The sequence below is a fragment of the Tachypleus tridentatus genome, chromosome 13 (genome assembly GCF_004210375.1).
Source record: "Tachypleus tridentatus isolate NWPU-2018 chromosome 13, ASM421037v1, whole genome shotgun sequence".
Lineage (NCBI taxonomy): Eukaryota > Metazoa > Arthropoda > Merostomata > Xiphosura > Limulidae > Tachypleus > Tachypleus tridentatus.
Window position 1 is genome coordinate 59,516,707 of NC_134837.1, and position 21,971 is coordinate 59,538,677.

The 21,971-nt window shown below is 34.4% G+C and overlaps 1 protein-coding gene across 4 annotated transcripts in view; it reads left to right on the top strand.

The window, feature by feature from the left end:
- Positions 1-21,971, top strand: part of LOC143237823 (uncharacterized) — a 51,380-nt gene that overhangs the window by 15,009 nt on the left and 14,400 nt on the right. For 3 of the 4 annotated variants that reach the window (XM_076477457.1, XM_076477458.1, XM_076477455.1), the window contains exons 2-5: positions 3,518-3,653; positions 8,680-8,848; positions 10,992-11,174; positions 20,215-20,456. In XM_076477457.1, coding sequence (XP_076333572.1) covers positions 3,566-3,653; positions 8,680-8,848; positions 10,992-11,174; positions 20,215-20,456 — 682 coding nt within the window. In that variant the 5' untranslated portion in view covers positions 3,518-3,565. Of the gene's footprint in view, positions 1-3,243; positions 3,342-3,517; positions 3,654-8,679; positions 8,849-10,991; positions 11,175-20,214; positions 20,457-21,971 lie in introns of those variants that run through there. The other variant, XM_076477456.1, reaches the window with a different exon arrangement.

Here is a 21,971-nt window from a genome sequence, read left to right on the forward strand (position 1 = left end):
GTGCTTGTACCACAACATCTGGAGTTTTTATAGTTATAGAGCTAAGGACCGAGCATTTCCGGTGTTTGTGCTTCTCAAAAGTCAGTATTTATATTCTCAAAAAGGTGGAGCCACTGCAACCATAACTAAGATTTTTTTCTCTGTGCTAATTCCTCCAGTGCAAATACCTTCAACAAGCGCCTCCACAAAAGCGACTTTAGTCAAGTCAAGAACACAATATCTTTGATAACAATTTTATTGGTATATGAGCTCTCATGAAAGCCATTATTTCTTCGTAAACATTTCCCTTGTTAACATCACAGAAGATTTGTATACATGGGCTTCTTGGTCCGTTATATTTCAGCTTTTCAATCATCCATTAATTTGTGATCTTACTGAAATTGATGCCTTCAGGTGACCTTAGGCAATTCTGGTAGCTTGTCTTTCCTCTAATAAGGCTCAACTGTTTCAGAAATCTTCAAACTCTTCTTCAGACATTTTCTACCCCACCTGGTGGTGATATAGGTCAAACTTGTGAATCCTATTCTCCTCAAATACCATAAAGTCTTCACCACTATTGGTGTCTCCATTAAAAAATATATCGACCTCACTTGGTTGGGCACAGTATGACCATTCTCACTAGTCTCAGGGCTCTTAGTTCTTGCATTATCATATCAACCATCAACTATGAACTCCTCCAGCATGCTAAAGACAAGTCCAGGAGAGTGAGCATGCTCAAATGCTGTGAAGCTCTGAGTTATGACTTGTCTTCAAAACTAGGTTTAAAATGTTTATGTTTCAGTGGACTCGATGTAAGAACTTAACATCCAGGTTGTAGCTCTTCCAACTGTGGCTGCATTCATTGACCTACTTTTCCTACGTTGACATGGCCCGGCATGGTCAAGCGTGTTAAGGCGTGCGACCTCGTAATCTGAGGGTCGCAGGTTCGTATCACCGTCGCGCCAAACATGCTCGCCCTTTCAGCCGTGGGGGCGTTATAATGTGACGGTCAATCTCACTATTCGTTGGTAAAAGAGTAGCCCAAGAGTTGGCGGTGGGTGGTGATAACTAGCTGCCTTCCCTCTAGTCTTACACTGCTAAATTAGGGACGGCTAGCACAGATAGCCCTCGAGTAGTTTTGTGCGAAATTCAAAAACAAACAAACCTATGTTGACTGCTGGACTTAATTAAAAACAATTTCATTTACACTAGAAAAAAGGCAAGTTATGAATAATATTAAATGAAAATTGTAGTGATTCTGATTGAAGAACCAACTTTACTTGAATCTATACACAAGTTCAAGCTATTAATAACTCCTAAAAGGCCATGTCACCCACCTTTGGTAAATTGTCTTACTAGCAAACAAAAAAAATCATTAATTTCATAAATCCAGTACAACACACGTCATGAAAATGTTATCAATGACTTAGCTAAAGTACTGAGACCTACAGCTGCAGATACGTTACACCAGATATGACAATAAGAGATAGCTTGAGATTACAAACAGAAAGCAGTAGATACACCCATATTAATCCTAACCAGGTGAGAAAACACGTACACGTATCCAAGGTTTATAATCGTAATATTCTGTATAGAACAGTAAAGAGGAAACGCAATTTTTGTAAAAGTAAAATTAACAATAGCTAGATATGTACCTTGATTTTCTCCAGTTTATTAAATTGAATGATTTTGTTTTCTTTGTAAGAGCACGAAAAAAATTCTAATGATGCGTATTATTATTATTATTATTTTACTTCTTTTATTTGTTGTTCTAATCATAAGTCTATTTTATAAATGCATATTTTCGAACTTGATGTTCTTCCATCAATAAGCCTTCATATCAAACATAACTAAAAGTATCCGCCCCCTGGTATCGAGAAGAGTTTATTTAACAAAAATTTCAGCCCATGGTGACTGGAAAAGTTTAAGTTAATCTATCAATTTAAATTGTTTCATGGGATTCCCCGCTAGTACAGCGGTAAGTCTTCGAATTTCCAACGCTAAAATCAGGGGTTCGATTCTACTCGGTGTCTTCAACAGATCGTCTGATGTGGCTGTGCTATAAGAAAAACACACACAGAGTAAAAATAAAAGACATTTTGCCCTCCGCTAGTATAGCGGTATGTTTCCGAATTTGCAATGCTAAACTCAGAGGTTCGATTCCCCTCGGTGGGCTCAGCAGATAGACCGATGTGGCTTTGCTATAAGATAAACACACTGTTTCATGGACTTTTTTAAAAATGTTGATTTTGTTGCACACTTTGTTTCTCTTATATCGCCCACCACGAAAAATAATTGTTAAACATTTCAGTCACGTTAACAGCTGCTCAACAATAATATATATAAGGTAAATTTAAATTTTTATTCTTTAAGTTACGTCACATTTTGAAATGTGAATAATAGGTTAATTAATTCCTAACACAAATCCTGCTTGTAAAATAAGGCATCAATATTATTCATGCATATCCTCCAGTCATTTCAAAAGTAAATGTTGAGTTTTGTCTGCGTGTGCAATTTTTCAAACAGGAGACGAATGAACGTTCGGAAAGACACCAGGATTGGCAATATATATAATATATTAAGTGTCTGTTATACATATAACTTATCATCTAAACATATGTGGAAATGAGAAATAACATAAAAATAACAAAATATAGTTTTAAAATTTTGTTTTAGCTCTTTAAGGAACGACACCATATCTTATAACACAAATAGGTTAAAATGTTCCTTTATCTGTGTGTGTGTGTTTTCTCATAGCAAAGCCACAGAGGGCTATCATTTGTGTCCACCGAAGGAAAATGAACCTCTTATTTTAGCATCGTAAATCTAAAGACTTACCGCTGTCCCAGGGGAAACAACACTTTTATATTGTTAATAGTTTAAGAATATTGTTCTTTTTTAAGAGTTGAAAAGTGTTTAGCTGTCTAAGGAACGGTACTATGTTCATATTATTGGCAACCAATAAGTAAATAAGATTCAACAATAAAACATTCAGATAATCCGTAAAGTTCTACATTTTAAAAACACAAACTGGGCTTACAGTAATTATTGTAAAACCAAAGCTAGGTGTCAAGTAAAAATCTATATAAAGTAAAAGACACTTAGTCATCTTGTTAAATGTGTATGATGATGCACAATAGATGTTTGTACAATGAAGTTCTATCTGTGATGTCAGCACATATTTGTGGTTGTAATGTTATCTGAATTATCAAATGAGTCATTCCGATAACAAAATTAATAAAACACTTTAGCATCTTACCCTACGGACACTCCAATTATAGATCTACTCTGCTATTCAAACTTCAAACAGCAGTTAAAACTTTTTGGATTCAAAAATACGTGAGCAGTGGAAAAGAGAAGTGGTAAATAATTGTGACACTTGAAATAAGTTTTAAGAATTGTATTATTATTACGAAATAGGTGGATTCATAGTTTGTTTCAGACGAGAACAACTAAATAAACGAGTGATTGAGTTATCTTCTCAAAATTAAGTTGAAGAAACATGAATGACGAAGGAAAATCACTACTTTATTCACAGTCAGTAAGTTCCAAGAAAACCCGAACAACAAGTGATAACAGATTGGGCATGTCAGTTTTAACTACTGCAGTATTTGTGGCTGGAGAGATGGCTGGCAGTGGTGTTCTGGCTCTTCCAGAGTCAGTTGTTGGCACAGGTGAGTAATAAATGGATCACTCAGGTTTAGAAAGTATGTGTGCACTGAATCTCACACATGACTTAAATGTCTTTTATATGCCACACTAACAAGGCATATTTACAACCATGTGTTAAAATCAAAATTTTATAAAGAATCTCTTTCATGGTACCTGTTTATTTACTTAGCTGTAAGTAATAAAAAGCTTAAAATGTGAAATGATTTAACATCTAGCAGGCTTTATTTTGTTTTTATTTATACTTTTAGATAAACATTGAAATGCTTTGTGATTTATAATAAGGGTTTGGGGGAAGTTTGTGCTAAAAACAGCAAAAAAAAATTTATATAAATCTCATTGGTATTATGATGCTACATTATGCACTTTTTGGAATTATTGTAAATTATTTTACGTATTAATTGATGTGTTGGTCGCCTAGCTTTTACATTTCGTGCTAACATCTCTAACACATAATTATATTTTTTACACGATGTTATTAATAGATATATATGATTTGCAATTATTCTTTTAACATGATTAAACAGTCTGTTAGGCGCATAAAATAAACAGTCAAAGTAATTAGGAGAAAGAAATGTTAAATCCACTACATAATATTATAATATTTTATGTTTTAAATTTGTTTCAATCTCTCAGAATTGTATATTATGCATAGAAATATAGAGAACATGAATGAATGAAGTGTCTGATACAATGATAATTTGAAATTTGTTTCTTTTTCTCAAAATTAGAAATTTTTCTGAATGTGAACGATATTTGTTTACAATTAGACAAAACATAATATTATATTAAGAGTCACTGAGGTCAGTTTAAGGGTTGAATCTTAATTACTTTAATACTGTAGTAGGCTATATTTTTAGATGTTGAAACTTGTTTGTTTGCTATAGAAAACTGCTGGTTGTAATGATGATCGAGAGACTTTTTGAAATATCTAAAATAAGGATTAAACATAAATACAAGTGAGCTGCAGTTAGCGAGAAGTAAATATTTAATGAATATTGAGCTGACAGATTTATTTTAGTGTAATACTCAGTTTTAGTGAACGTTCAAATCATTGTGAGTTATCACAAATAGTAACTTACATGATCCAGTAGATGTGAACTAGTATATGTTTGTTTCTTTACGATTTTCGTGTTTATCTTCCTTTGAATGTCATTTATAGAGTTACTTAGGGCTACAAATCAGTACAAGTTAGAACAATGTAAAAGTGAAAGCAGCTTGTAGTTTGTTTGTCAGTTATTATGAAATATGTAAAAGAACGCAGTGGTGAATTGGCCAATAAATATTTATTTACATAATGATATTCGTTTATGTAAAGCACATATTACATAAAAAAATATCACTCTAAATGTGGCCTATTGTTGATCAGTTAATTACGTCTGTTGCTTGGGATGCGAGGTGTACTTTTATCATGGCCTGGTGGTTAGGGCGCTCGACTCGCAAACTGAGGGTCGCGGGTTCGAATCCCCGTCACACCAGGCTTGCTCGCCCTATCAGCCGTGGAAGCGTTATAATGTGACAGTCAATCCCACTATTCGTTGGTAAAAGAGTAGCTCAAGAGTTGGCGGTGGGTGGTGATGACTAGCTGCCTTCCCTCTAGTCTTACACTACTAAATTAGGGACGGCTAGCACAGATAGCCCTCGTGTAGCTTTGCGCGAAATTCAAAACCAAACAAACAAATACTTTTTATCACTGACATTTGCGGACTCTAACCACTTACAAGACTTCTTACTTATCATTTTCTTGTGGATAGGTAACTTGATGTAGGACTCTCTCTGGATAGCGCTGGCTCACTTAATTCATCATACTTCTGTTTTTCAGTATCAGTAAGTTATAAATGAAAACAACAGTCTGAAAATGTTAAATCCCAGATATAAACACATCTTTATATTCTATATATAAATGTTTTGTTTTTGAAAAAGGTTTTATATACCATTCCCAAAACTATTTTGGAGGCATCACAATGCGATATGTGCGCTCCAATGTGGCTATCATGTGCCTTTGTCTCTTGCACATTCACAAAGTCCTTTTGGCACAACGTACTAAATCATATATATTCTGATTTTCTCAGACGCCCTTTCTATATGATTTCTGATTTTCAGTACACCGGAAGTCAGTTTTGCTTTCACGGATCCCTTTGAAACCTAATTTTTAATTTTTTGTGGCTCAGCATTGCCAGTGGGTTAGGGCGTTTGACTCATAATCTGAGAGTCGCGGGTTCGAATCCCCATCACCCCAAAGAGAAAGAGTTTGCAACTGACCATTACTAGATACATGTCTTAGGGACCATAGTGTAAACGTGTACGGGATTGTACATGACTTTGCTTGTTTGTTTTTGAATTTCGCGCAAAGCTACACGAGGGCTATCTGCGCTAGCTATCCCTAATTTAGCAGTGTAAGAGTAGAGGAAAGGCAGCTAGTCTTCACCACCCACCGCCAACTCTTGGGCTACTCTTTTACCTACGAATAATGAGAATGACCGTCACTTTATAACGCCCTCACGTGGCGTTGCAGTTAGATGTTAGATTATTAATTAGTATAGGTATAAAGGTGTTCCTTTATATTGGTTTAATTTTGATTTTAGTTGTGTATAAGTAGGGCTTCTGTGATTTTAAGTTTGTTTATATTTGTTTCCGTACTTAGTATCTGAGTGTTTTCTATGGTTATCTTGTGTTTATTTGAGTTGCAGTGTTCGTACTTTTTCAATAGCAGTGGATAAAATAGGGAAGACAAGATGCTTATAAAAAAATGTCATACTAGAGGAAATTTAGGATTTTTTTTCTCAATATTGTCTTGTAGAAGAATTTAAAACTTATATAGTAGTAATATATGGATTATTAGCTGACATTTCGTATTATACTAATTGATGTAACATAAACTAAAAATAGCAGTTTAATAGTTTAACGAACATTTGAATCTAAGACACTAAAACTTTGTGTCATGCACAGTAAAAGATACCCAGGGGTAAATGAGGTGTCTTTGAGTTGTTTTTCACTCACTATAGTGAACGTATATTAATATAGGATATAAAGAATATGTGATACTCATCATAAACAAAGATAAAAAATGAAAGAGCATTACTATGTTTCGAAAAGTGGTGGAGAATATAATGTGTATATAGTTTTGATGGTGGTGGTGTATGAAGGCATTACACACAGAGAATATAATGTGTATATGGTTTTGATGGCGGTGGACTGCTGGTGTATAAAGACATTACACAAATGTTATCAGTTAATGGTGATAATGCAGGGGCGTGTTATAGAAGAATCATGGTTTTAATCATGTTTTCGTTGGAAGGCATTTTCACATAGTTTTACATTAATATTGGAGTGCAGCATAGGATATCCATCAGATTAATTTATCATGTCAAGTCCTAACTTTGACCACTTCATATTTCAAGTGTAGATCAATTTCTTTGTGTTACATTGTAGATGGAATTATTTTACTAAGTATATTAAGAGGATAAAATATTATTTATATAATATATTTCAATTCCAGTGCTGCTATATATTTATTTAAATAACAATTTATCTTTAAAATCTTTCATTATAATTTCTGACACAGGTTAGCTTCATTACTATAGTTCGTTGTGTTTGGCCTGTAACCTTAACTGGAAAGTAAAGAATACATTGTTTAGGAACTTTTATTTTTCTATTTTTATGTGATTATGTAAAATTAAGGAAATCATTGCATATCACAACGATCCTTTTTATAATAAGTGTTGTTTGTTTTCCTTGACATCCTGTTGATTGTTGGTCGTAGAACTTTTTTAAATGCTAGAAATACACATTTCTTATACAGACTCGAGGAAAACTGAAAGTGGGAAATACTATATCAATATACGCGGTACTAAATCCTAGAAATGTGCTTCATGTAAATTACATTAAAATACCAAATCAATATTCAAAAGTAACGTTTATTTCCCCATATAAAACATTTTCAATGATTACTTTATAATGTTACAAATAGTAAGCCAGTTCATAATCTAATTTAATACATAAGCGTTACATGGTGAATTTTATAATGTCGATACCATAAAACTTATGAATTAAACTATTATGTTATCATATCATCGAAGTTAATACAAAATAAAATAATAAAAAACAAACCTTTCTAACAAATCGTTATGAATATTGAGCATTCAGCACAAGCACTATGCTTGGCCTACGAACAATCAAGTGAGAGTTTTGTTGCTAAAAGACGATGTGTATTCTAGAGCATTACCTGAAATGGAGCATGAAAATGTTCCCAACAGAATGGCTAATGGAATAAGAGGAGCAGCATAATGAAGATCACACAAAAGAAATCAACTGAAATATGAGCATGGTATATAACCGTTAGTTTTAGTTTATAACAGAGTCAACCAACATAAGGATGATTACATATAATAAAGCACTTAAAGACGTGATATGTGACATTTAGTTTCAATTTTATAACAGAAACTGAGAAATACCGTAAAAATATTACATATATAAAGTACTTGAACCGGAGACATGGTACATGATCTTTAATTTTCTAACAGTATAAGTAAAGTGGGGACATGGCATTTAATGTTTAATTTTGTAATAGAACAAACGAACTAGCAAGTAGAAGGTTATGTATAGTAAAGTACTTCAACTGGTGACATGGTATATGACATTTACTTCTAATTTAACAACAGAATAAGTGAACCAGCATAAGGAAGGTTATGTATAGTAAAGTACTTCAACTGGTGACAAGGTATATGGTGTTCAGTCCTAGTTTTATAACAGAATAAGTTATCTCACAAAACATTTGTGCTGGAGTATATGTAATTGTTCAGTTTGAAGTTTGTAACAGAATAAATACACTTCAGAAGAATTATATATAACAAAATATGGGACATTAAGTTTTAGAGGTGTTTTTAAAACAGTGGATAAACTTACAAAAGGAAGATTATGTACAGTTTAAGAGATAAATAGGTATTAATTTCAGTTTATTCTTTAAATAGGAAAACTTTTTTAACTTTAAGCAAGTTCAGTGTATTTAAATAAGTAATGTTTGTTTTTCAGGTTGGATTGGATTAGTGCTAATTGTATTTTGTTGTGTTAACGCTGGCTTCTGTGGGATTATTTTGGGTCGTTGCTGGACTATACTAGAAGAGAGGTGGGAGGAGTACGAAGGAAAAGTTAGATATCCTTATCCTGCTATTGGTTTACGTGCATCAGGTCGTCTCATGAGGTGGGCGTGATCCTGTTAGAAATACTAAATAACTTTTAAAGTTAATGATTGTTTGTGTGAAAATTATGATAATTAACGTTAATATGTTTATGAAACTTTTATACTTTTGAATACTTTTTAATACTATTGTAATTGCTAGTGACGTTAATAACAAGTATCATTAATTATATGTTGTTTTGAAATCTATATTATTGTGCACTATCATGTGATATTTATAGTTAATATCCAAATTATATGTATTTAATCGTTGATCACCAAAGGACCCCATCTCTTCCTGTTCCCCATGAAAATATCTATATAAATATAACAGCACTGTATATGTCCATGTAACTACATATCTATATAAAATATAATGGTACTGTCTGTTCTATGTCCATGTAAGTACTTATTTATATAAATATAATAGTACTGTCTGTTGTACGTCCATGTAACTACTTATCTGTATAAATATAATAGTACTGTCTGTTGTACGTCCATGTAACTACTTATCTGTATAAATATAATAGTACTGTCTGTTGTACGTCTGTGTAACTACTTATGTGTATAACTATAATAATACTGTCTGTTCTATGTCTGTGTAACTACTTATCTATATAAAGTATAACAGTACTGTCTGTTCTAAGTACATGTAACTACTTATCTATATAAAGTATAACAGTACTGTCTGTTCTATGTACATGTAACTACTTATCTATATATAATATAATGGTACTGTCTGTTCTATGTCCATGTAACTACTTATTTGTATAAATATAATAATACTGTATGTTGTATGCCCATGTAAGTACTTATCTATATAAAGTATAATAGTACTGTCTGTTGTATGTCCATGTAAGTACTTATCTGTATAAATATAATAACACTGTCTGTTGTATGTCCATGTAAGTACTTATCTGTATAAATATAGTAGTACTGTCTGTTGTATGTCAATGTAACTATTTATGTGTATAACTATAATAATACTCTCTGTTCTATGTCCATGTAACTACCTATCTATATCAAATATAGTAGTACTGTCTGTTGTACGTCCATGTAAGTACTTATCTGTATAAATATAATAACACTGTCTGTTGTATGTCCATGTAAGTACTTATCTGTATAAATATAGTAGTACTGTCTGTTGTATGTCAATGTAACTACTTATGTGTATAACTATAATAGTACTGTCTGTTGTACGTCCATGTTACTACCTATCTATATCAAATATAGTAGTACTGTCTGTTGTATGTCCACGTAAGTACTTATCTGTATAAGTATAGTAGTACTGTCTGTTGTACGTCCATGTAACTATTTATCTGTATAAATATAATAGTACTGTCTAATTCAGAGTGTGTGGATAAATTTCACCAAAATTAGTATAGACATTAATTAGGTCCATGATTCATACAAATTTACATTTTTGCGGTTTATATGGTGTGTTTTTTATCGTTTAGCACTACTACTTCCCTTGGGAGGGAAGATATTTTGCAGTTTTATGGTGTTTTTTTTTTCGTTTTTCGCAATTATATATAAGGGAAGTAACTTTCCATTCTTAATATAACCTTTCATTAATCACGAATGTAAATAACTTCCGCCCAGGGGATGGGTACTCCAAATAGTAACAAATAAATAATCGAAACTTTAAAATCTCTACGTTAGCGACCCAGCATGGCCAAGCGTGTTAAGGACCTCGTAATCTGAGGGTCGCAGGTTCGCATCACCGTCGCGGCAAATATGCACGCCCTTTCAGCCGTGGGGGCGTTATAATGTGACGGTCAATCCCACTATTCGTTGGTAAAAGAGTAGCCCAAGAGTTGGCGGTGGGTGGTGATGACTAGCTGCCTTCCCTCTAGTCTTACACTGCTAAATTAGGGACGGCTAGCACAGATAGTCCTCGAGTAGCTTTGTGCGAAATTCAAAAACAAACCTTAAGTTAGCATATAAACTAAGTTTCTGTAGAGGTTGTATTAATTTATAAATTTTGTATTCAAATAATTGTAATATATAAATAAAGTTAGAACTAATAATAGTTTTAAAAATCTATTTTTTTCTAACATACCATAACTTTTGTAATAATTTTTGTTTAGAAAAGTTGTATCTTAGTATTGCAGATGGTAGTTGCAGTTATTAATATGATTAATGAATTTTAATTTTTATCTTCAAGGGCTGTAGTATCTTTTTGTGTAAATTTTACACTATTTGGAGTGGCAACCGTATTTCTTCTTCTGTCCTCTCAAATGATCGCTTCTCTTGCGGAAAAAATTGGCATCCATTTCTGTTATTGGATTCTATTATTGGCGGCCTTTTTGTGTCCTTTAATGTGGTTTGGAACGCCCAATGATTTTTGGTGAGTGATTTAAGATTGTAAAAAAAGAAATATTTTTCTAGATTCAATAGTGTTATTGAAATAAAACTATATCATGAGATTTTTCATTGTGCAAAATGATTTTCTTGATATAGATGTTATAATAAAATTATTTACAGAAAAAGAAGAATTCTAATGATTGATTAATTTATATCCTAAAGGATTGTATTAAGCACAAGCTGAATATGAGTCTCTTTGTTGGATAACAGAACTTGTTTATTAGGATTTGGTGATAAGAGAAAATGTTGGCAAGTAAGAGGATTACACATATGTATGTATAGAAAATTAGTACCTAAACCGTTAGGCCCTGCATGGCCAGGTGATTAAGGCACTCGACTCGTAAACCGAGGATCGCGAGTTGGAATCACCATCACACCAAACATGCTTGCACTTTCAGTCGTGAGGGCGTTATAATAATCGGTCAATCCCACTGTTCGTTAATAAAAGAGTAGTTCAAGAGTTGGTGGTGGCTGATGATGACTAGCTGCCTTCTCTCTTGTCTTACTCTGCAAAATTAGGGACGGCTAACGCAGGTAGCCCTCGTGTAGCTTTGCGCGAAATTCAAAAACAAACAAACCAACCTAAACAGTTAAGCAAATATTAACATCATAAGATTTGTTTTTCTAAATTTCGCGGAAAGCTACTCAAGATCTATCTGCGCTATCCGTCTAATATTTAGCAGTGTAAGGCTAGAGTGAAGACAGCTATTCATCAACATCCACAGCCACCTCTTGGGCTACTCTTTTACTAACGAATAATGAGATTGACCTCACATTATAACGTCCCCACAGCTGAAAGGGCGAGCATATTTGGTGCGACGGAGATTCGAATCTGCGACCCTCGGATTAAAATTCAAACTCCTTAACCTACCTGGTCATGCCGGGCCACAACACCAAAAGGAAAGAGTGCTTTAAAAACAATAAATCCGAACCTATGATGTACGACATTTTGATGAACAAAATAGGTCAAAACAAAGGACAATATTAAATACGTTACATAATTTAAAAGGATTCCCAGGCTAAAATTTGAAATATAAAATGTACACTGGGTTTTGGAGGTTCCTGTGGAAGTAGGAGCCGCATTGCCATGAGGATATACCATTTAAAAGATCTTACGTCCATTCGCTAGTATCACATGTTGAAATAATAATCAGACAAAATTATCAGAATATATATGTATGTTCGGAGAACAAAATCTGAGTGCTAAAATCTCCAACATACTTCGTCTATATCACTTTCTATTGTTTGGGAAGGTAACTGCTCTCCAAAGTAATAAAATAAAAACGAAAGTTCTACCTCCTGAGGTTGACGTTCCAGCCCCCATTATACTACTGTACTCTGAACTTGTTTTGCTCAGTAATAAATATAGATATATATAAATCAGCTAATGACATTTTTATTATAAATGCAGGTCTATTGAATTTTACCGAGTTATCAGATTTCGGCGTTTAACACCTGACTTCCAAACTATAATTCATTAAAACTTATCTTTCATCGCCCCATTGTGGGAGACAAAAGATATGTCATTATTATACAGATTAAGAGGAATGTGAAACAAATCAGCATTTAACATGAGTTTTATTTTAAGAAAATAAATAACTACATACATATATTTTGTGTAAAAACGTAATATACAAAAGAAATGAATTTCAACATAGCACAGTGAGTAACTGAAATAAATTGTTATAAAAAAGAGATATCATTGTAATGTGAGTTATGTTTTGTCTTAGAATGTGGAGATAAGAGATATGCAAAAGCAATTTTAAAGTATACAGTCATGTGAAAAAGTTAGAGCACCCTATGAAAGCCTATGTATATTTGTAACATTTTTGGATATATAGATATTTAATCTCAATTTTAACAATACTGAGAGATTTATAGGAATATAACTAAACAATTAAAACTGAAGAAAAGACTTTTCAAGATATTATGTAAATGTAATTCTACAAAAATGCATAAGTCAGGACACCCCCACATTTATTCCCACTTAAAATAGCTCAACTCACACACAGATGTATTACACCAGGTGCACATGATTAGAAGATCGTTACTCAGAAAAGTTAATGAGGCTTGCCCTACTTAAACCTCAGACATTTAGTTTGGTGTGCTGATGACTGTTGAAGTAAGAGTGAGTACCATGGTGAGAGCAAAAGATCTGTCTGAGGCCTTCAGAAAGAAAATTGTAGCAGCTTATGAGTCTGGTAAGGGTTTTAAAAAGATCCCAAAAGATTTTGAAATCAGCCATTCCACTGTCTGGAAAATAGTCAACAAGTGAAGGGCTTTCAAAACAACTGCCAACATGCCCAGGTCTGGTCGTCCAAGCAAGTTCACACACAGATGTATTACACCAGGTGCACATGATTAGAAGATCGTTACTCAGAAAAGTTAATGAGGCTTGCCCTACTTAAACCTCAGACATTTAGTTTGGTGTGCTGATGACTGTTGAAGTAAGAGTGAGTACCATGGTGAGAGCAAAGATCTGTCTGAGGCCTTCAGAAAGAAAATTGTAGCAGCTTATGAGTCTGGTAAGGGTTTTAAAAAGATCCCAAAAGATTTTGAAATCAGCCATTCCACTGTCTGGAAAATAGTCAACAAGTGAAGGGCTTTCAAAACAACTGCCAACATGCCCAGGTCTGGTCGTCCAAGCAAGTTCACTCCGAGAGCAGACTGCAAGATGCTAAAAGAGGTCTCCAAACACCCTAACATGTCATCACGGGACCTACAGCAGGCTCTGGCTACTGTTGATGTGAAAGTGCATGCCTCTACAATCAGAAAGAGACTGCGCACGTTTAACTTGCATGGGAGGTATGCAAGGAGGAAACCTTTGATCATAGGCATGTTTCTAAGCTTTTCGATCTAAGCGATAGTTCGTAAGTATCAGTTAGTAGGCCTAAGTATTCATGCAAGGCTTGCAAGCACTATCACAGAATCTACCTACGTCTTGTACGTAGTGTAAGATTAGGTAAAAGTTTCAAATTGAACAGAGCATGAAATCCGAAAATATTACTCCTGTGATCTAGATCTGGCAGGCCATTTGTAGCTTGTAGCTGCATCAATCTTATGTGTATATTGTGCGGTTTTTCTACGCAATTTGTTCTTATGCATGTCTAGCCGGTTTTATTGTCGAACTCCTTACTCTCCTTAGCTGCCGAAGTCGCTGACCATAGTATGTTTAGTGTACAGTTAACGACAGGTTCGGGCCGCTCGGATCCAGACGCGCCCTACATCACCCCCCTCTGCTCCCTTTAGTCTGAGCCTCGATTTTACAACAGGGCTCATTAGACCTGTGTTTGTGGCCCTCATTAATCCTTGAAATTTCAGATTATCACCGCCCTCTAATAAAGTGCTGGTGCTTTATGGTAAAAGAACAATATATTCTCTTATCATAGATAGTAAAAATATTGTATTTTCTTGTATAACTAGAACACAAAAGGAGCGATTTCAACGGCCTGAAGCCTCTACTCGAATTGTATTGCTAGTTTTTGTTTAGGTGTGTTTATTTAATGGGCGTGCTTGTAGACATTATGTCACAACATGTTTGCCTTTTGATGAACTTTAACAGGAATATAATATATTTTTGATTGTTTAAGTATTTTTCGAGAAACTTGCAATTACTTGTGTTGTAACTAGCACACATATTTGTTCCAGCGATGCCCAGGCGGTCAGTCAGCTCGGTAGTCACTATGAGGTTCGCGCGTTCGACTTAAATACATTGTACAGTTCAGTCCTACTTCCATTTTGTTCTATCTTTGCTCGTTGTACGTTAGAGTTTTTCAATAAAGACTGTATTTTAGCCTGTTGAGTCATCTGGGAAACAGATTCCAATTATGACAAGCAAGCGTCTGAAACTTTCCGATATTAGACAGTTCTGCAAGCCAGTTACTAGTACTACAAGCGACAATCCAGATGCAGATAATGCAACAACCTCAAGCAAAGGAATAGAAACTTTCCATACAGAGGAAATACCATGTTCATCAGAGGACGAGTCTGAAAATGCTTGTAAAACTATTGCACATCATGATCCACCAGATACTTGTGAAACAAGTTTGTGTAGTAATGAAAAATCTGACACTCCACAGATACAGTGTGGAAAGCCATATCATCCAGACGCACAGCTAATACGACAGAAAGCAAAATCTCAAAATATCAACTTCCAGGGCAAGTGGTTTGATGAGTTCCCATGGCTGCACTTCGACAATCAGACTCAAAAAGTCATATGCTTTCATTGTGCCAAGGCGGAAAACAGAGGCCTTTTTACAGGGAAATTGGAGAGACCAGCGGAATATACCTTCATATCCACCGGTTTTTGCAACTGGAAAAAGGCAAAACAGAAATTCAACGGACACCAATCCACCCCTCAGCACAGATTCGCTATATCTCCAGAAGGTTAACTTGATGTAACTCCAGTGACTGTCCAGCTACATGATGAAAAAAAAAAGAAGCAGCAGGAAGAATGCAAAAAAAGTTTAGCCAAAATATTCAGAAGTTTACCTTTCTTACTGCGTCAAGGTTCAGCATTAGGTGAACATACTGATACGGAGGGGAACTTCCTGCAGTTAATGAAGCTCCTGGAAGAGTAAGATCCTGAGTTGACGGCCTACTTGTCAAAGAAAACCACATTCACATCACCAAAGACTCAGAATGAAATAATGGAGATGTTCGGCTATCAAATATGTTTTGTGTATTCTACAGGAGTATGGTGCTTTAATTGTTCGACCTAAATAAACAAGAATAAATGGTTTTTGTCTGTACTATAGTTGTGTGGTGCTTTAATTGTTCTACCTAAAATGAATAATAAATAACTTTTGTCTGTAAAAATAATAATTTTGTCTGTTTATTTTTATAACTTTACTGTGTGTAATAATGGTAGCCAGGGGCGTAGATCCTGGGGGGATGGGGAATACATTCCCCCTTCATTTTAGTTGGGGGGTATGGTGCATACAATCATCCCTCCCTACAGTTTGATGTGTTGAATTGTTTTATTGCATCACAGGCCTACAAGCAAAGCCACTCAAGATGTTACAGGTGCCAAACAGGAAGCAATATGGGTACGATACGTAGATGAGAACCTTGACGTCCATAAAACATTTCTTGGTTTGTACAGTGTTTCCAATACAACTGGTGAAACAATATCCTCGATTATACTTGATGTACTGACTAGACTCAATTTACCACTGTCAGGATTAAGAGCACAAACTTATGATGGAGCCGCTAACATGAGTGGTGCATACCGTGGATGCCGGGCAAAATTAAAAGAGAAGCAACCGTCAGCTTTGTTTTTCACTGCGGAGCACATAAGGATAATTTAATAATGCAACATGCAGTTGAAGCTTTTGAATGTGTTCGAGATTCTATCAAGTGAGTATATGAACTTGGTGTCTTGCTTCAGAGGTCAGACAAATACAAGACAATCTTTGAAAATATTGTATCGTCAGACAGCCACAATGGTCCAGTTAAATACATCCGCCCACTGTGTCCAACACGCTGGTTGTGCCACCTATCTGCAATTACATGTGCTAATGATCACTACAGTGACATTGTTGATTCTTTATCTGAATTAGCAAATGAAAAATCAGATGTAGCAGTGAAAGAACGAGGTCTGCTGGACAGATTTGACAAAGGAAAGACAGTTTTAGGATTGTTGATGGCTCAGCATCCATTAGCCACATTAGAGGAACTAAACCGTGCATTCTAAGCAAAGTCAGCCACAGTATCTGGCATGATTGAAGCATCTGCAATGACAGTTGAGCAATTGCGGGTATTGTGAACAGAGGAAAATTGCAACAAGATATTTCATGAAGCTGAGAAAGAGGTAAGTTCCCTAGATCTGGTGCCTATTGAACTACCACGCATTCGCAGACCCCAGAAGGATCACAGGTGATGGCTCAGCACACCATGCTGCAACAGCTGGAGATTACTACAGAAGCCAATATTTTGAATTTATGGACACTGTCATAGAACATCTGACCACCAGATTCAATGCGGACAACAATGGCTTGAGGCATTATCTGGCACTTGAGAACATGATCACATCTGGCAAGATTGACAACTCGGTTATAAACTTCTATCCAGAAATCTCTGCACAACGGCTCGAGTTTCAGTTGCCCATGTTCAAAGGAACAACAAAAGCAGTATCTCTGAAATGTGCGAAGGATGCTTACTGTAAAATGCATGAAACAAGCCAGCAGATGTTTAGTGATGTATTTCTTCTCATGAAAGTTTTGCTTGTATGTCCAGTATCCAGCTACGAATGTGAACGCAGCTTTTCTGCATTAAGACGGTTGAAGACGTGGTTAAGGTCAACTGTGTCTCAGTGCCGCCTCAACCATGTAGCAGTTTGTCACACTCACAAAGATGAGGTCGACAAAATAAATATAGAAGAGCTTGTGAAAGAATTCATAAACAGATCATCACAAAGGAGGTCTACGTTTGGGAACATGTAGACTAGAGGACTAAATGAATCTTAATTCAATGAAAAGTATGAATAATTATGTGCTACATTGTATTGATGTGTAGTTTTCAAGAGTTCGCAAAGACATTTTAATTATTTTTATCGAACAACTTGAACAGTTTTTCAGTAGATATAAACTTATCAAGGGTAATTACTAGTTTTATTAATATTTGAAAACGTAATTCATGCAATGAAAGTTATTAGTAACCATGTCAAGTATAATGGCCATCTTTTATACTGTGCAGTATGCAGGAATAAATTCATGTGGCAGTTAATTTATGACACATTTGTCTTTATTCTATTAACATTTTGAAAACTGTTCACAACACCTCACTTATACAAACCTTCATGGAAACCTTGGAGTATCGTGGCAACAAGATTACTCTGTGACTGCATGTTTACGGCTTTCAGGTTCACGTAATCAGAGATTACCAACTTACAAATTGAACAGTCCACATAAGTGGTTGCAAAAATCATCCCCCCATCGGGTGTAAAACATCTACGCCCCTGATGGTAGCTTATGTTTATATTAATGCTCTTTAATGTTTAATAAGCATGATTTTTTTTATTGTGTAATAATGGTAGTTGTGTTTATAGTTTTATTGTGTGTATCAATGATGGTTTTGTGTTTATAGTTTTATTATGTATAATAATGATGATTTGTTTTTGTAGTTTTACTGTATGATGTTTAATAATGATGGTTTTGTGTTTATAGCTTTATGGTGTGTAATAATGGTGGCTCATATTTATACCTTTACTATGTAGTTTTTAGTATTAGTGGTTTATATTTGTATCTTTACTGTGTGGTGTTTAATAGTAACGTTTTATATTTATACCTTAACTGTGTGGTGTTTAATAGTAACGTTTTATATTTATACCTCTACTGTGTTGTATTTAATAGTAGTGGTTTATATTTATATCTTTAATGTGTAGTGTTTAATAGTAGTGGTTTATATTTATATCTTTACTGTTTAGCATTTAATAGTGGTGGTTTATATTTATACGTTTATTGTGTGGTATTTAATAGTAGTGGTTTATATTTATTATACCTTTAATGTGTAGTATTTAACAGTAGTGGTTTATATTTATTATACCTTTAATATGTAGTATTTAATAGTAGTGGTTTATATTTATTCCTTTACTGTGCAGTATTTGATAGTAATGGTTTATATTTATACCTTTGCTGTGTGGTGTTTCAAAGTAGTGGTTTATTCTTATATCTTTACTGGGTAGTATTTAATAGTAGTGGTTTATATTTATATCTTTACTGTGTAGTGTTTAATAGTAGTGGTTTAAATTTACCCTTACTGTGTGGTATTTAATGGTAGTGGTTTTTGTTTATACCTTCACTGTGTAGTGTTTAATAGTAGTGGTTTATATATACCTTTACTGTGTGGTGTTTAATCATGACAGTTTGTGTTTTTAGCTTTACTGTGTACAATGGTGGTGGTTTGTATTTTATCTTTACCGTGTATAATAATGTGTTTTTTGCCACTAGGTGGAGTAGTAGTTTGGAATGGAAATTCGGCTAAGAATTTTCGTTGATGTCTTTTTTTTTTCTTGTAAAAGGAGACGGCGAAGTTGAAAATAAGTTGTTTAACTGTAAATATTTTAATAACCTAGTGTGATGGATATCTTGATGACGTGTGAAATATAACACGACTACTGAGTGTAGAATAAAAAGTGAATAGTGGTAGCCAAGTTAAAGTTATTTGATTGATTAACACGAGGATCATGGTTCGGGTTTTCAGTGAGAATATAGATGTTAGATGGAAAAAAAAAAATTAAATAACACGTGGCTAAAAGACTTGAGAACAAATTCTGAACCTACAAACGAGCTAAGAGTAGTGGCACACGAAGAAAAATAATAATACATTTCATAAATTATTCAGTAATATATAAAAATTTATTAAATTATACTAAATGAAAAGAAGAAAGCACTTGAAATTGAATACAAGCAAGAACATAAAAAATAAAAGGAATTATGGCATGAATGTGTGTAGATAGTGTCTCGACATGAAATGTTGGTTTTTTATTGTTACTAATTAATTAATTGCAACGCATTATCACGTCTAATGAATATCGTGACGACGTGTGATATATAGCTTGACTGTGTAGATTTGCTTGACGTAAGAGGTTAATTTTCCTTTTGCTATTAACAACACCCTTAATACAACCAAGCAATACTATTAAATAACTTTACTTGGAGACTATTATTACATCTACTAAATATATATTGATAATACGTTGGTGTTTATACAGGGCATATCAGTAACTAAAATTAGCAAACTGTCTAGAATAGTTCTGGAGTTTCATAAATTTAAATAATAAACCTGAAATTATCTATTATTTATTTTACTGCTGATATTTTTAGCGTGTTTATGGGTGAAGTAAATTTAGCAAATAACAAAAATTAAAACACAATCGAATCACCTTTCCTCTTCCAAACAACAACCGTGTAGTATATAGTAGGACTTTTATTATTTTTCAGGAGTCGTTAGAAAAGGTTATTGCTGTATAATATAGCAAAATCATAACATCTTTCTGAAATGTATTTCTTTTCACCTTCTAGGCCTATTGCAGTAGGGGCACTGGCTACTACAGCGATTGCCTGTTTGCTGTTGTTGATAAATATTTTGAATGACAAGACCACAGAAAAAGACCTCATTCGTCCATCACCCTCGATAAAGTCGTTTTTTCTGTCATTTGCAACAATACTCTTTTCATTTGGTGGTGCTTCCTCGTTTCCTACAATTCAGAATGACATGAAAGATCGAACAAAGTTTCCCATTTCTGTGACTATTGCTTTCATTGGTAAGCTCTATAAAACTTCTTAATCTGATATAATTCATCAGATTTGTATCTGTATACAAGTTTTTATAGTGTGTATTTATTTAAGAATTTTAATGTGCCTATGAAGAAAAGCACCACCTGTTTTGTTTTTGTGTCATAAACCAAAAATGTATTTTAGAACACTCATAAACATTTCTGTGGCTTTTGAGAACTTATGCTTTTTTTTAGAGCACCCACATATACGTTATCTTCAGTGAACTCTGCACAGCCAATGGAATTTTTTGGAATCCAAATTACTTTTCCTCTTTTTTGTACAGCAAATCTAAATTGGTGATTAAACAAGAAAAATACCACGACGAGAATACTACTTCCTTCACCTTGTTTAGATATACACTTACTCATAGATGCTTCTCTTCAAGGTTGAAGAGCATGGGTCCATCAGGACAAGGGTTCTGGACAATAGTTTCAGATCGTAATGCCTTAACATATCAATATCTATGAGCTTTTGTCACTATGAAATTATTTTATTCATTTTCTTTCTCTAGTACAGAACCAATATGTCATGCTCCATTCTGACAACTCTACCATTGTGGCTTACTTAAATTACTATTTGAACACCCATCCCTGTTCTTTTTGTGGTTGAATATTGAAACTTTTTATCTGGCCCACATGTTGTTAATAAGTCTCTTTGTGTGTCATGTTTCAGGTACTCTTCAACCTATAGCAAATCATTTTTCATGACTTCATTAGGTTTGTCCTACATAGTGGTCTTTAGACCCTCAGGTTTTCAGGTGGCTATGCAGTATATGGGGAATTTTTCATCTAAAAGCTGTTACCACTTTACTAAATACCAAGATACCTCTTTTGATCTTCAACTCCTCCTCCTCGGGCCATCAGTGATCATTCTCAGTCAAGACTGGACCAACTAGCACTTTTTATGCTCCCTCTGGATTTATTTACCTCCTAATCGTGCAGTGATTTTGGATTGTAATGTCAGTATTGTCTTTTACTCCCTCCATCTGAGCCTTCATTCTCATGTTCCATGTTTTACTCCCTCCATCTGAGCCTTCATCCTCATGTTTCATGTTTGACAAATTCATTCAGGCTTACTCCTACTTCTTTTAGTTTGGTGTTGTTTTGATACTTTTGAAATCGACGTTTTACGTACATTTACCCATTTCACATATGTTCTCCTTTATCCAAATTGATTATTCCTATTCAGAATTTCGGCAGTTTACAGGAATGCTCTTCCTTCTTGCCGGTTTCTCTTCCATCCCTTACTATGTTCGATATATGCTTTTCATTGTAACATTGCCTACACAGCCTCTTTTACCATTAGTATCATTTATCTCTATGTGACCTCCATCCTTCTGCCATTTTAAGTAGGGTTCATCAACTGATTCGATTGATCTATTCCTCTTTGTCTCTTTCTTCGCGAATTCTGTTCCAGGTGCATTCAGATCAAATTGGGCATCTTACATTTTCCTGGCGTCTCACCTCCATCAACCACTACAGGAAACTCTTCAGTAAAGTATG